A 12235-nucleotide genomic window follows, 5' to 3' on the forward strand; every position below is an offset into this window, starting at 1 on the left:
GTTTTTATGGTAATTAAAGTTCTAATTCAGTAATACCATTTTTTGTACACAATTATTTATACGTTACGTTTTTATTAAGTAAAATAAAGTGATAGTATTTTGGACACTGGCAGTAATTGGAACATTTACCCTAGATGTGCTCTAAATTTCAATAATTGCTGACTTTGAAATATGCGATCTATCTGATCGAATAACTCGAACCAGGTGGAATTTTCCCAATTTTTACACGCTGAATTACCTTTCGAATATTCTATTCAATTTGAAATGAAGTTTCGAAATTATTAGTTAAAAAGACTTGAATACCATTTACATAATTATCTTAACACATCGTGAGCTCTTTTTTTAATGTAATATCACTATTCATATATTTATACACTTTTAATTTCATTAACATTATTAGTAATTAGAATTATTGTATATAGAAGATTTATTGTATAAGATGTAATAGAATCTTATGTTTTTTGTAACTTCTCAGCGGTTTTAACGAAAAGTAATATTTTTCTGTTTAATACTGCAAATTAATTTTATTCTACATGAAGTTCTGAAGTTTCTTTACGTCTTACGTAGTACGCGGAAGAGTTTCAAATTCTTCAGGTAGTTTCAAGTTTCGCTTGGCTCTAGCGTCTAAAGGAAGATTTTGAGAAACAATAGCCTGTGCTGCCACGTGTTAACTTCAAATAGCAGCCTCGGTTGTTCGTGTTCTTTGAAAGAGAAACTAAGGAGGAAGGGACGTTTGGTCACATTATAGTCACCGTTGCACTTTCCTATAATAGCGTGACCTTACGAGCAGCTCCACGAGTACATACATGCTGCTTGTATACGTATAGACGCAGCACAGAATATTCTCGTGAGATAGATATAAACCAATTCATCAAACTGCAAATAGAAAAGAGCAGAAAATTTCATATTTCAAAGATTATCGAACGAACATTTGACATTTTCTAATTTAGTACTAGCTGAATATGATTTTATTTGAACTCTTGTTTTAATGCATATATTAATATATTACTTAAAAACTAGTATTAAAGGTAGCATAAAAGTAAATACACAATGTAATACACAGCGCCAGAAGGCAAGACGCAGGTAAATATGAGGTATTATTAGTCCATTGAGTCAGTGCAGAAGTTTTAATAAGTTTTGTTCCAAATGAGTAGACTAATTATAATATAATAATAATTTAATGAGATACATATACTGATTCTCTTATAACATGTGTATAGTAAATAGAAATGTTTATTCTAATAAACAAATTTCTGAAATATTATTCAATGAATTTATATAATTGAATGATATTAATAAATTTGTAGCTCACCACAAAGTGGAATTGACATAACGCGGTGGAAACACGCGTAAAATACGTCTGACGCAACGGCTTATTCTACTTGAGAGGCGTTTCTTCAACTGTTTCACGAGTTGGTTTCATTCATTTAATTTTATTTCATTCATTAGTTTCACTAGGTCATCAATCGAGCCTCTTTATCAGTTGGGAATCGGCTGTTTAAATAATATAACCCATTGCATCAGACGCATTTCACGCGTAATTTGCCTGTTAGCGTCAACGTATTTTGAATGGAATCGAAGGCGCCTTGCCTAGCGTTATTTTGTTATCGAAGGACTTATGATAGGGACTTACAAGGGAACGCACTGAGGTGTCCCCCTCCGATCTTGATGAAACTTCTTATGTCTGTTAAGCAGTCTATATCCGAAATTTTTTTATTATAAACAAATTATATTTTGGACAATTTGTTAGCACCATATCATTCTACAAAAAAAACCGCAAACGTCGTCCATTAGAAGTTTTCATGTATCTTCTCTGGTTTTCGACATAGTACTGTTGGGTTGAAACTTCGAGGGGTGGTTTCACCCCTTAAAGTCGCGTCTCAGCCGATAAAAAAAAATACGTATCCCTTATTTTTGACTGCTTAACAGATATACGAAGTTTCATCAAAATCGGAGGGAGACACTTAATAAAATTCTGCCCATCTCTATACCGATGCCAAAATTCTAAAATGTTACGAAATTCGAAGTAGAAACTTGGATTTCTGCAGCGTCCAGAATCATAATAATTATATCCATCTAGTAATTATTTTTAATTCAATAGAACAAAGCATCAATGAATGTTTACTCTGAATTGCATATTCTTTCTACTTCTCGTTAACAATAAAAGTTAATTATTATTATTTCAATAACAGATTATAATTTTACAGTGTATGTACTTAATGAAATCAAAAAATCTAGTAATTAGATTCACCATACGCAGCACAAATATATCCTTGCCCCTCCCTCGACATTTCCAATCTGATCCAGGCTTCTCGGAATCTCGGAATACATAAAACATTCTCGTTACATAATGTCGTTAATTATGTAATGGAAATCCTGCAGAAAATCACAACGCGTAATAAGAACGAAAACCATACGTGTACGAGCTCGTCAAAATATTTTTTCTAAAGGACCTACGTGCATTAGACATTTTTGAATCCTCTCGGTGAGTACTATAAGTCTCCAAAGTATTGAACCCTTTTTTATCACCTTGTACACCCACGAGCAAACTCTGCTTCCACTAGGGGAAAAAATGGCGTAGAATAAAAGTCTCCTACCACTTGGTAAATTCATTCCGAGTAATAAATTTAATTTGGCATAAATTTCAGTAATTCCAAATACCAACAGGTAGGAGCATGGTAGGAGGCCCTTCTCCTACGTCAACTGTTTCCTCTAGGGGAAGCCAAGTTTGCTCGTGAGTGTACATAAAACTGCGGTTCTTCAGGACCAACTATCCTAGAAAACCCTTTATAGGGATGGATTTGTCTCCCTATTATCTCGTATAATAGGTATTCCCCTATACAGCGAAGAATATTATATTGTCCATTCCTATGTTCCCATAGAATTTAAATTATTGTCATGGACACACAGTGTCTTCCAAGAAGTACAATACAATTCATTGGAAGACGAGGAAAAGAGGAATCGGCATAAGTGGGGGGTAACAGGCAGACGAAGGAGAGGATAGAGAGTAAGATATACATCGCGCCATTCACTTTGCTTCATCCCGATGTAGGACACGGTCGTCTGAATCGCATTACGAGATGTAAAAGGGGTTCCTTAGGAAAGTGCCACGCGCGAAAGACGACGCTCGATGTCGTTACATCGTAGTCCAATTTTGCTGCTCGCTGCTGTAACATCGCTCGGACATTGTCGAGTGAAATCCGTTCGGAGTGGACATCGTTAACCATAGAACGATGACGTTAACCGGCATCGTTGACCATTACAAAATATTACGACGTCCGGTTTTATCGTAACATTTACTCAGGAAGTAGATGTTGTATCATTGCTAAGGTGGTTATTTCTTATAGGTTATGTTGGATTCTTAGTTACTAAATTGTGGATGCTTATGCAAATAATGATCCCTAGGGAGAAAGTCACAGTAACTCGAATCGAATTGGAATTTGTTCACTCTATTAAGAGTTCTATTATGTGCCAAGTAAAATAATTGTCAAACTTTTTGAGCCACGTAGTTTCAAACGGTCATATAGGTGCATCAAAGTTTCAGTCTAATAATAATTATACATAGATACACACCTGTATTTTGTCTTTTGCAATGATATCCTTCTTATATTCATATGCACGTCTTCTTTTTTTTTTGTTATTTTTTCTTACGTTGTATTATACTGATACCATAGAGACATATTATTATAAGGGGTGAAAATAACAGGAGTAAATGACAAAGCTTACTTTTTATGTGTAACTTATATTTCTATCATATTATGAGTAATATTTACTATTTATTGAATATTCTGTATCATTTTTGTAACAGAAATTTTAAATAAATTATAGCAAATGTTGCATTCGTGCGTATAGATATTGTTATCGGTAGCCACATGGAATTTGTATACTTGTAGAAATTTCAACACAAATGGAAAATATACATACATGTACTCTTACGAATATCATCTCTAAAAATGAAAGTAAAGAGAAGGAGAAATTTATTTCAGTTTAAATATAGTGCGGAAATTGTGAAATGATTACACAATTCCATTCTTCGGATAATTGGACGAAGGATGAACTTCGTCTGCGGGAATGAAAGATGGCTTGTTTTTCTTAATAAATCTTGAAAGCAGATGAACCGTCAACATACTTGGCTTATAATCAATATCCAAAAATAAACAAACGAGGTAACGGTGTCGTTACAGTCAACGTCATATAAGTTTGCAACGTCATAGATATGGCTTACGTTTCATCGGTTTACGGTGCTACAGGGTGGGCTAATTTTAAAAGCCAATAACCGGCTGACGAAGATGAATGAACCTTTCAGTAAAATTTTTATAGTATCCTTTCAGTAAACCGCAATGTGACGTCATAATAATATAGACGTTTGTCGTCATGGACGGCCTCGAACCTAAACTTGGCACTATAACGTGATTTACCACGTGTTTCATCGACAATGTAATAACAAAAGCAAAATTCCCTTATTCCTCTTAGACGAAACACTTCGGAGAAAAACGACGCGAAGTAACATTTTCAAATACGCAATATATTCCAAACGCCTAAATATGTATTTGTGCTAAATAGGTTTGGTGGTACAAGAAAATGTCAAAGAGAAAAGTTGCAACATTCCGCGGGGATAATATTCGCCTTTGACATTCGTCTTTGATGTCATCTGTAAAGTTATTCGAAAGTCATTTTGTCTATTCAAAATAGCATTATAGGTTTCAGAGTTCGTGGTATTCTAATGTCGAAACGAATTAGATGACCATCGTTCCCATGACAAATTAAAAAATGTAGAAATTTATTTATGGAGACATTTGTGAAATTAACAATTAGACTTTTGTTCATGCAAATTCAGATTTCTATAGATTAATTGAAAGACATATATATGTTGATATGTACCTGGTTAATTGGTTTGTTTTTTTAACATTTTTTCGTAACTGTAAAAGCGTAAAATCTGTAAGTCTATTAATAATGTTCAAAATTACATGTTATTACTTTCACTATTGCTTTGGCGACATTGAAAAGGTATAAGAGCAATGGAAATAAATGAGACAATTTTATTGGTGGGTTACAATAGTGCAAAACAATCGTCATTGGTGATTCTTCTGGTGACATTATACGGTATAAAACAAAAATGAAATTTTTAAATAAGGAAAAGCCACGAGAAAGAATATATGTACTGGATTAATGATCCGATGATTAAGTATATCCGCTGCAAAAATAACCGCTGATCTTCAAAGTAAGCTTGTTATCAATGTACGTATCAGTATAATGCGTAATTTTTTATGAAACAAAGAATAATCATAGCTGGATGAGACGGAAAAATGGTGTTTACGAGCGCTGAAAAGCTCGATAAAATACATAAGCGTATTCATTTTCTTCAAAACGTTAGGTATTAAGTGATCATTATTTATTACCTATAATTAATATGAAAATCGTACTAACATCGAATATATTCCATAAGATGAATGTTTTTTAAAGACTGAAGGATGTTGTAGATTCTTCAATGATAACATACATGATAGCAGTAGACAAAATATATATTACGCTCTCAAGTTTCTTTAAAGGGAATCGTACAATATCGGGTTACTCTTAAGTTCTGCTCCCTTTGTTGTAACACTTTTATTTTCTCATTTCTGTATGTATCATCACGTCGCAAATCATCGTTATTGGGTGGACTCAGACATGACGATAAAAAAGAAACAATTTCTTCTTGTTGCAGATCCTCCAGTCGACAGTGTGTACATGATATGCGGGGTGCTGATTGCTATGGTATTAGTGGGCGTTATTATTGTCCTGCTAGCTATAACGATCAGGTAATAATGAACTTCGATATTCTAATAATTCAGACAATAATAACAACTGTTTTTACAGAACACATTTTTGTCCCCTTTAAATTAATTGTTTTGTGATATTATTTCATTACCAATTGCATCAGTAAGTTCAATTATCTACGATAATCACATAATAATATGCAGTAGTAGAACCTCGATTATCTGAACGCTATTTAAATGAATTTTTCAATATAAAATACATTTACCAGAGAAAATTGCAAAAATGTATAAGGAAAAAGAACACTGACACTAAAATATCCAAGTTATTATAAAGTATCTGTTACTTTAGAAATAATTTTTAAATACTACAAAACTATAAATTTTGAATAGTATTTATTTTTTCAATTCCATTTTAATTTTATTTTGCATAAATAAAATCGATTCGTTTTAATATGCAAATTTCCAATCCAGTTCATACAATCGAGGTCTACTGTATTTACATTCCGGAAGAAAATTCCGATTTAATACAGGTGACTTATTGAACGTGATATCAGTGGCTCACGTGTGAAACATTTAAAATTATTTTCTAAATTCGTCAGAACAGCTCCGATACGTTTTAACGGATTTCTGTTGTACTTGGCGCGGAAAGTACACGGCGAGAACACAAATGATTATCATAGCCACCAAGGAACAGCTTCGAGAGAGCCACCACGGATACCAGAAAACAGAGAAACGCGAAGTTAGAGAGCGCATGAATAAATCCGACTAATTAGATTTCCTAGACCAGTGAATAATACGCGATGCAAGAAGGCACGATACAACTGAGACTAGAAAGTGCACAATTGGATACAATTTAATCCCCGTTCCGGGCATTAATCACATTTTAATTGGACGTACATCAACAAATCGCGTGTTGTCTAGTGAAGTTCAATCCCAATTAAGGCCACCAATGATCTCTCTCCTGTCATCTACTTTCAGTCAGACGAATTCTAAGTTCAAATTTCTTCTACCCATAGTGTGTCATCTACCGTTTGGTAAAGAAACTCAATTTTTCTGACAGGTATACCCTGAGAAAAAATAGACTAGAGTTTCTCTTTGGAAAATTCTGTAGACTGCAGAGATGAAAATTAACAAAAAGTTGGTACAACAAGGATAAGATGTGCTTTACCAGAATGCTAATCGTATTCGGTCGTTAAAGGATTTGCTGAAACGGAGTGAATCATTGATGAAAATATTTTAAAAAGTATATAAAAATATTTCTTCCCAATTGCTAAATAATTTTGACATGAAAGCGTTAAGCCTCTATAGTCTATGACATCTTTTGGCTATGAAGTGACACACTACTTCATTAATACTTTTTAAAATTTTGGATTATAGTCCACGTATCTTAACTATATACATACTTGTTGAAACATCTGTGAAATGTCTGTTGAGCGGTCCTCTTAATTGCGTAAATAACCGTTTCAATTACAAAGGTGGTTTCAATTACGGAAATGGTACTGCGTCGTAGTTTCAATAGCGAAAATGTGAACGTGAAACCCGATGCCATTAATTCTATTGTACTTGTCGTACCATCGATGACGCCAAAGCTCACTGCTTCGGGGGAACAAAACCTGCCCCTTCTTTTTCGTCACGTTTCTGGCTCTCATGTAGCACAATTCCCGGTTGCCAATATGTACCATTGCCATGTGGATAATATTTTTCAATTCAACCGACTTATGCGCCGTAGAAATCCAATTAGTCGTGCAAATTAAGAATTAAGTTAACCTGTGCATACAGTCACTCACGAAAGTCTTCATACACACCATAAAAAGGTCATTTTGATTAATATAAACAATAACCTCGTGTAATATCATGTTTATTTATTAACATATGAGGTAACATTTACTATTTTAGTCTATAGGAATAATTTAACAAATAAGAGAGAAACGAATATTGCATCTCACAAAAGTGCCAAAAATTTGTTCGTACTGTAAATAATTTACAGAGATCTACTTTTCTTCACGTTTTGAAAGCTACTTGGTTGCAATTTAGAGTTCTTTAACGATTTCTGAAACTATTTTCAGGGTAAATGGTACTTTGATAGTTTGATAATTTTGGCAACGGATGTTCTACTGTAATAAAATTGAAAGTAATTCAATTATTTTGTTTGACTAAAATTTAGTTTATTCTTCATGATTTCCTAGTGAATGGCAGTTTAAAAAGAAGTTTCGAAAATAACAATATACTTCTTGGTATTTTTTACTAAATGATACCTTTGGCTAGAATTTAACAGTTCAAGAATTCCCCAAATTCCGCTGAAGTACTTGCTTCGTGGAATTTGAATTTTTAATTCTTGCACAATCTGTTCTGTACGTTCTTAGTCATAGCCTGATCATATTATCAGAGATATTACAAAATGATCTACCATGGGTTTCAGTGAATACGCCGAATGTGCTAGTAATGCTTAAATATAGAAAAAACATTCATCGCCTAAGAAGTGGTATTATCAGTAAAAAAATCTTAATCTGATTCAGATAAGAAACAAGTTGTCAAAATAAAGTCTTGTCACGCTCGAGTTGTAACAGTAGGCTTATCATCCAATACGTTTCCATGTCTGCTGCAATATATCGGAGCTCTGGAGCTCTATCGGAGATTTAGGGTACGGCACTTAATTGTGAGGTATACCTACTCGACGATATACTGGGGTGGTAAATTCAGCGAAGCCATAAAGTCTGCCCAGCTAGGATCCTCGGGCCCAGGATCATCTTCAGCATTTGGAAAATTTTCCGAACAACCGAACAATAAAAGGAATTGTGGCAGTGGGCAGGTGATACCTGGCACAAATATTGCCCAGGTCTGTGCATAGTATAACCCTTCTAAATTAATTTCCCATTCACACCAGACCTGAAGATTTTGGATAAGCTGAAAACTATCCTGGACCCAAGGAGCCTAACTGGACGACGTTTATGGCCCAGCTCAATTTATTACTTCGTTAACATTGACGATGCAGTGGTTATCATTATGTTTAGGAGAATACATCGCACCCTCGCGAGAAAAATGTAAGAGGTTAAAAAATTTCATTCAGAAAAATGTCATATGTTGAAGTGTGATACTTCAAGTGAGGTGGCGTTACTGTCACTTTGTTTAGTATATGAAATGCTAGGTAATGAATCGGTGTCTTTTCGTTCTGCTGAAAAATTACGTGTTTTCGACTTGTCTGACACTTTTCTTGCGGAGTTGTGATATACATATTCTTCTCTATATGTATAGTTATCGTGCAGTTGTAGTAGTAAGAATTTCTTCCAAAAAGAAGACAAGTTTCTTTAATGTACTTTCTATCGAAATTTCTCGTTCGGATCATCGAAATCAGTTTCTTTGCTGCTGGTAATCCTGATGTACAGTCTTAAACACACCATGTCTTCAGCCATGTTCGAGCCACAGAGCGTCACGTGTTGCCTATTAAAAATTGACGGTAAAGAAGTAAAACGTGTATTCTAATAGATAAAGCGAAACATCGATAGGTAGTAAATGTTTTATATACTTTAAGACATAAATACGAAGAAAAAGATTAACATAATTTCGCGAAAGGCAACCTTAATGTTTTTTCCTGAATAACTTTCACAGAATCATCGAGAGATCAACTTCTCAGTAAACCTGACACTTTTTCCTCTTACTATAACCAACTCAAATGTTCTCATTTAAACAATTTTCATTGAAAATTCGTTTTATTTCTTGAATCTAACATATCTAGACCTCTTCTATTTATCTCCAGTAATTAGTACCAAAAACATTGAATGAAAATTTTATATTTAAAATTGCTTGGATCTAGGATTTGTAACACATCATACAGGACATTCTCTCTATAAACACGCACCGTTATTTAGTTTTAGAATGTGTTGATAAACACATTTCACTGTTCATTAAATTAATTGACAGTGGGCGGCCATTTTGCAGCTCACATTCGAATTTATAGTCAAAGAGGGCTTCTTTTTTGGACACAAAAAAATAGAAGAATATAAACGATAAAGTAAAACAGGCTGTGCTTTAAATGTTCCATAAAAGTTTTCACATTGAATGGTAGGATCATATTCGTGTCGCGCTCACTTTCATACACCCTTTCGATACTTTCACTATCGCAGTGACTACATAAGGTGTTACACACTGATTTTCATGAAAGTTTGTAGAAAGGTAGCGAACAAAACACGATATTTATTACTAAATGTCTCGAGAACTATACTGTATGTAGGACCAACTGTCGCAGAGAGCTTAGAATTCAGTTGTCCACTATTTTTCTATAAACTTTCATGAAAATCAGTCCGAAGCACCACGTCGGCATCGACGTGATTAGAGCGAACTTCTAGTCGATGAAATATTAACATACATCTATATACATAAAGAGTTTTTATAGCAAGAGTGTATTACATTTTTCCTTTTTATATAAACAAAATAAAAATTCATATTTAGAGAGAGAACGTGACAGTGTAAAAAGACAAGTAGTCTTCATAACTATTACATACTCACAGAGACGAAACAATACATGATACTAATATTTTATTCCGTAATTTAGAGTACGTAGTCATATGAGAACACTTGGAACGGAAGGGTTAAAAATCACGTGCTCAATGATCTAACCAGGTTTTCCTATGCAGATTTCCCAGCAACTCGAGGTTCACGTGCGAACTCGCGTGAATGAAATGTGTAAATCCGATAATCTATAAAAGAATTCCGTCGTAAATCCCAATTAAGGATTTTATCTTGGGTTTATCCGACTGTAAGTTTTCCTGTCCGGTGGAATCGTGCATAATCAAGATGTCGCGAAAAGGTTTCTCCGTGCGCGATACAATCGATAAAAATATTTTCTCTCCGGTGTGGTTCCGTCGATTTCTCCCGCGCAATTGTACGCCGCGATTAAATCCCGGAAAGCACACTTCAATGCGATACGATTTCGTTGGAAACTTCTTCGATGACTCGAACTGACATCAAAGAATCGTGCTCCTTCCACGTTTATACCGTGCGTTATCTGTTGAATTCTTTGAAACCACGGCTCATAAAACAAAAAAACCGTGTGAAAATGTTTCCCGGTAATATTAAGTATTCCGAGTAGAATTTACCTCATCGTCGAACAGGTGAAATCGATTGATGTGTTCGCATCTATTCGTTTAACACTAAAACTAACCAGTATTGAATTTATGTCAAACAAAATTGTTTAATATTGATATGCATAACATATGATACAACATAACAAAATGTATTAGGTGGTACAGCAAATTTTTGCGTTTTTTTATGAGATGTCACTATAACAACCTATTAGTTTATTCTTTTGCTTTCATAATTTTCTATAGTATTCTATCGTCTACTTTCTCTACAATCGTATTTTGAGCTTCTCGGTTATTTTCTTTACTGTAAAAATGACCGAAAAACGTCTAGTAATAAAATACATATTCGTCACGTATGGCGTTATAAATATTGGACATTAATGCTAATTGGTAAAACAGTAGGAACCATTCACGAAATATATGGACAAGGTGTCAGTAAGGTTTGAATATGTTTAATGTATTTTCATAGATTTTGTTATACTGCACCCAGTAGTGTTTACGTTTCAGGCAGCCAAAGGCAATAAGATGCAGATGATTTATAGCGATAAATGCCATAATTCATCGCCTTATTACTGGACCACTTGGCACGGTTTAATATACTCTAATTATGTGTAGTTGAAACAGTCTATCGTATCTAATACAGTAATTCCTCGATGAATGCGATATGAACAACGGCGTTATTCCTACCACTGTGTTTATCCTCCTATGGAACCAATCAAAACAGAGTAAACAGAAGCTTAGCTTATGCTCAACTTCGTGCAAAAAAAAAAATAAATTTATGAAAGGCTGAAAACCTTTTCGCCTTGCCACGAATACTCCAAAGCGGATCAAAGTTCGTCGCACTCATCGTGACATTACTATAACAAAAAAAAAACGGAAGAACATTTCCGTTCAGCCCAACGGTGTAATGTAAAATGTATGATAAATTAAAAAGACAACCTGAATTCCGAGAGAAGCACCTTTATGATTTCAGTAATTGTGAAATAAGAAATTTCACATCCATCATTTTGACGGGTTTGGTTGTTCTAGTGTGAAGAACGCGTGTCTTTGCAAACAGAGCGTGGGAGACAGATAATCACTGAAACTAATGTTTCGTTCTAATAAACACTTTGGAATCGTACGGGGAATACCAATATTTGCTTGCAATTGTAGGTACGCTGTTTTGCTACGGTCAATCATTACGGTACCGGGTAATCTTCATTTATCTCGTAGTTGAAAAATGATCGTGGAATTGGCAATCGTAATCAGCGCGAGTAAATCATCACCGATAATGGCATCTAACATTTTCTACGTAACACGGATGGAAGTAAAGGAAGTAAACATGTTTTTAATGTAGTAAAGCAATCTTCGGATCCCTCGTTTCCGCTGACTTTGATCGTTTGAGTCATTCTATGATTGCCG

At 34.4% G+C, this 12235-nt stretch overlaps 1 protein-coding gene across 1 annotated transcript in view; it reads left to right on the forward strand.

Moving 5' to 3' along the window:
* Positions 1–12235, forward strand: part of LOC107187613 — a 107729-nt gene that overhangs the window by 78643 nt on the left and 16851 nt on the right. Inside the window, exon 4 of the mRNA XM_015575748.1 lies at positions 5705–5798. Within this exon, the coding sequence (XP_015431234.1) occupies positions 5705–5798 (94 nt within the window). The remainder of the gene's footprint in view (positions 1–5704; positions 5799–12235) is intronic.

The sequence above is a fragment of the Dufourea novaeangliae genome, unplaced genomic scaffold (genome assembly GCF_001272555.1).
Source record: "Dufourea novaeangliae isolate 0120121106 unplaced genomic scaffold, ASM127255v1 scaffold89, whole genome shotgun sequence".
NCBI classification, from domain to species: domain Eukaryota; kingdom Metazoa; phylum Arthropoda; class Insecta; order Hymenoptera; family Halictidae; genus Dufourea; species Dufourea novaeangliae.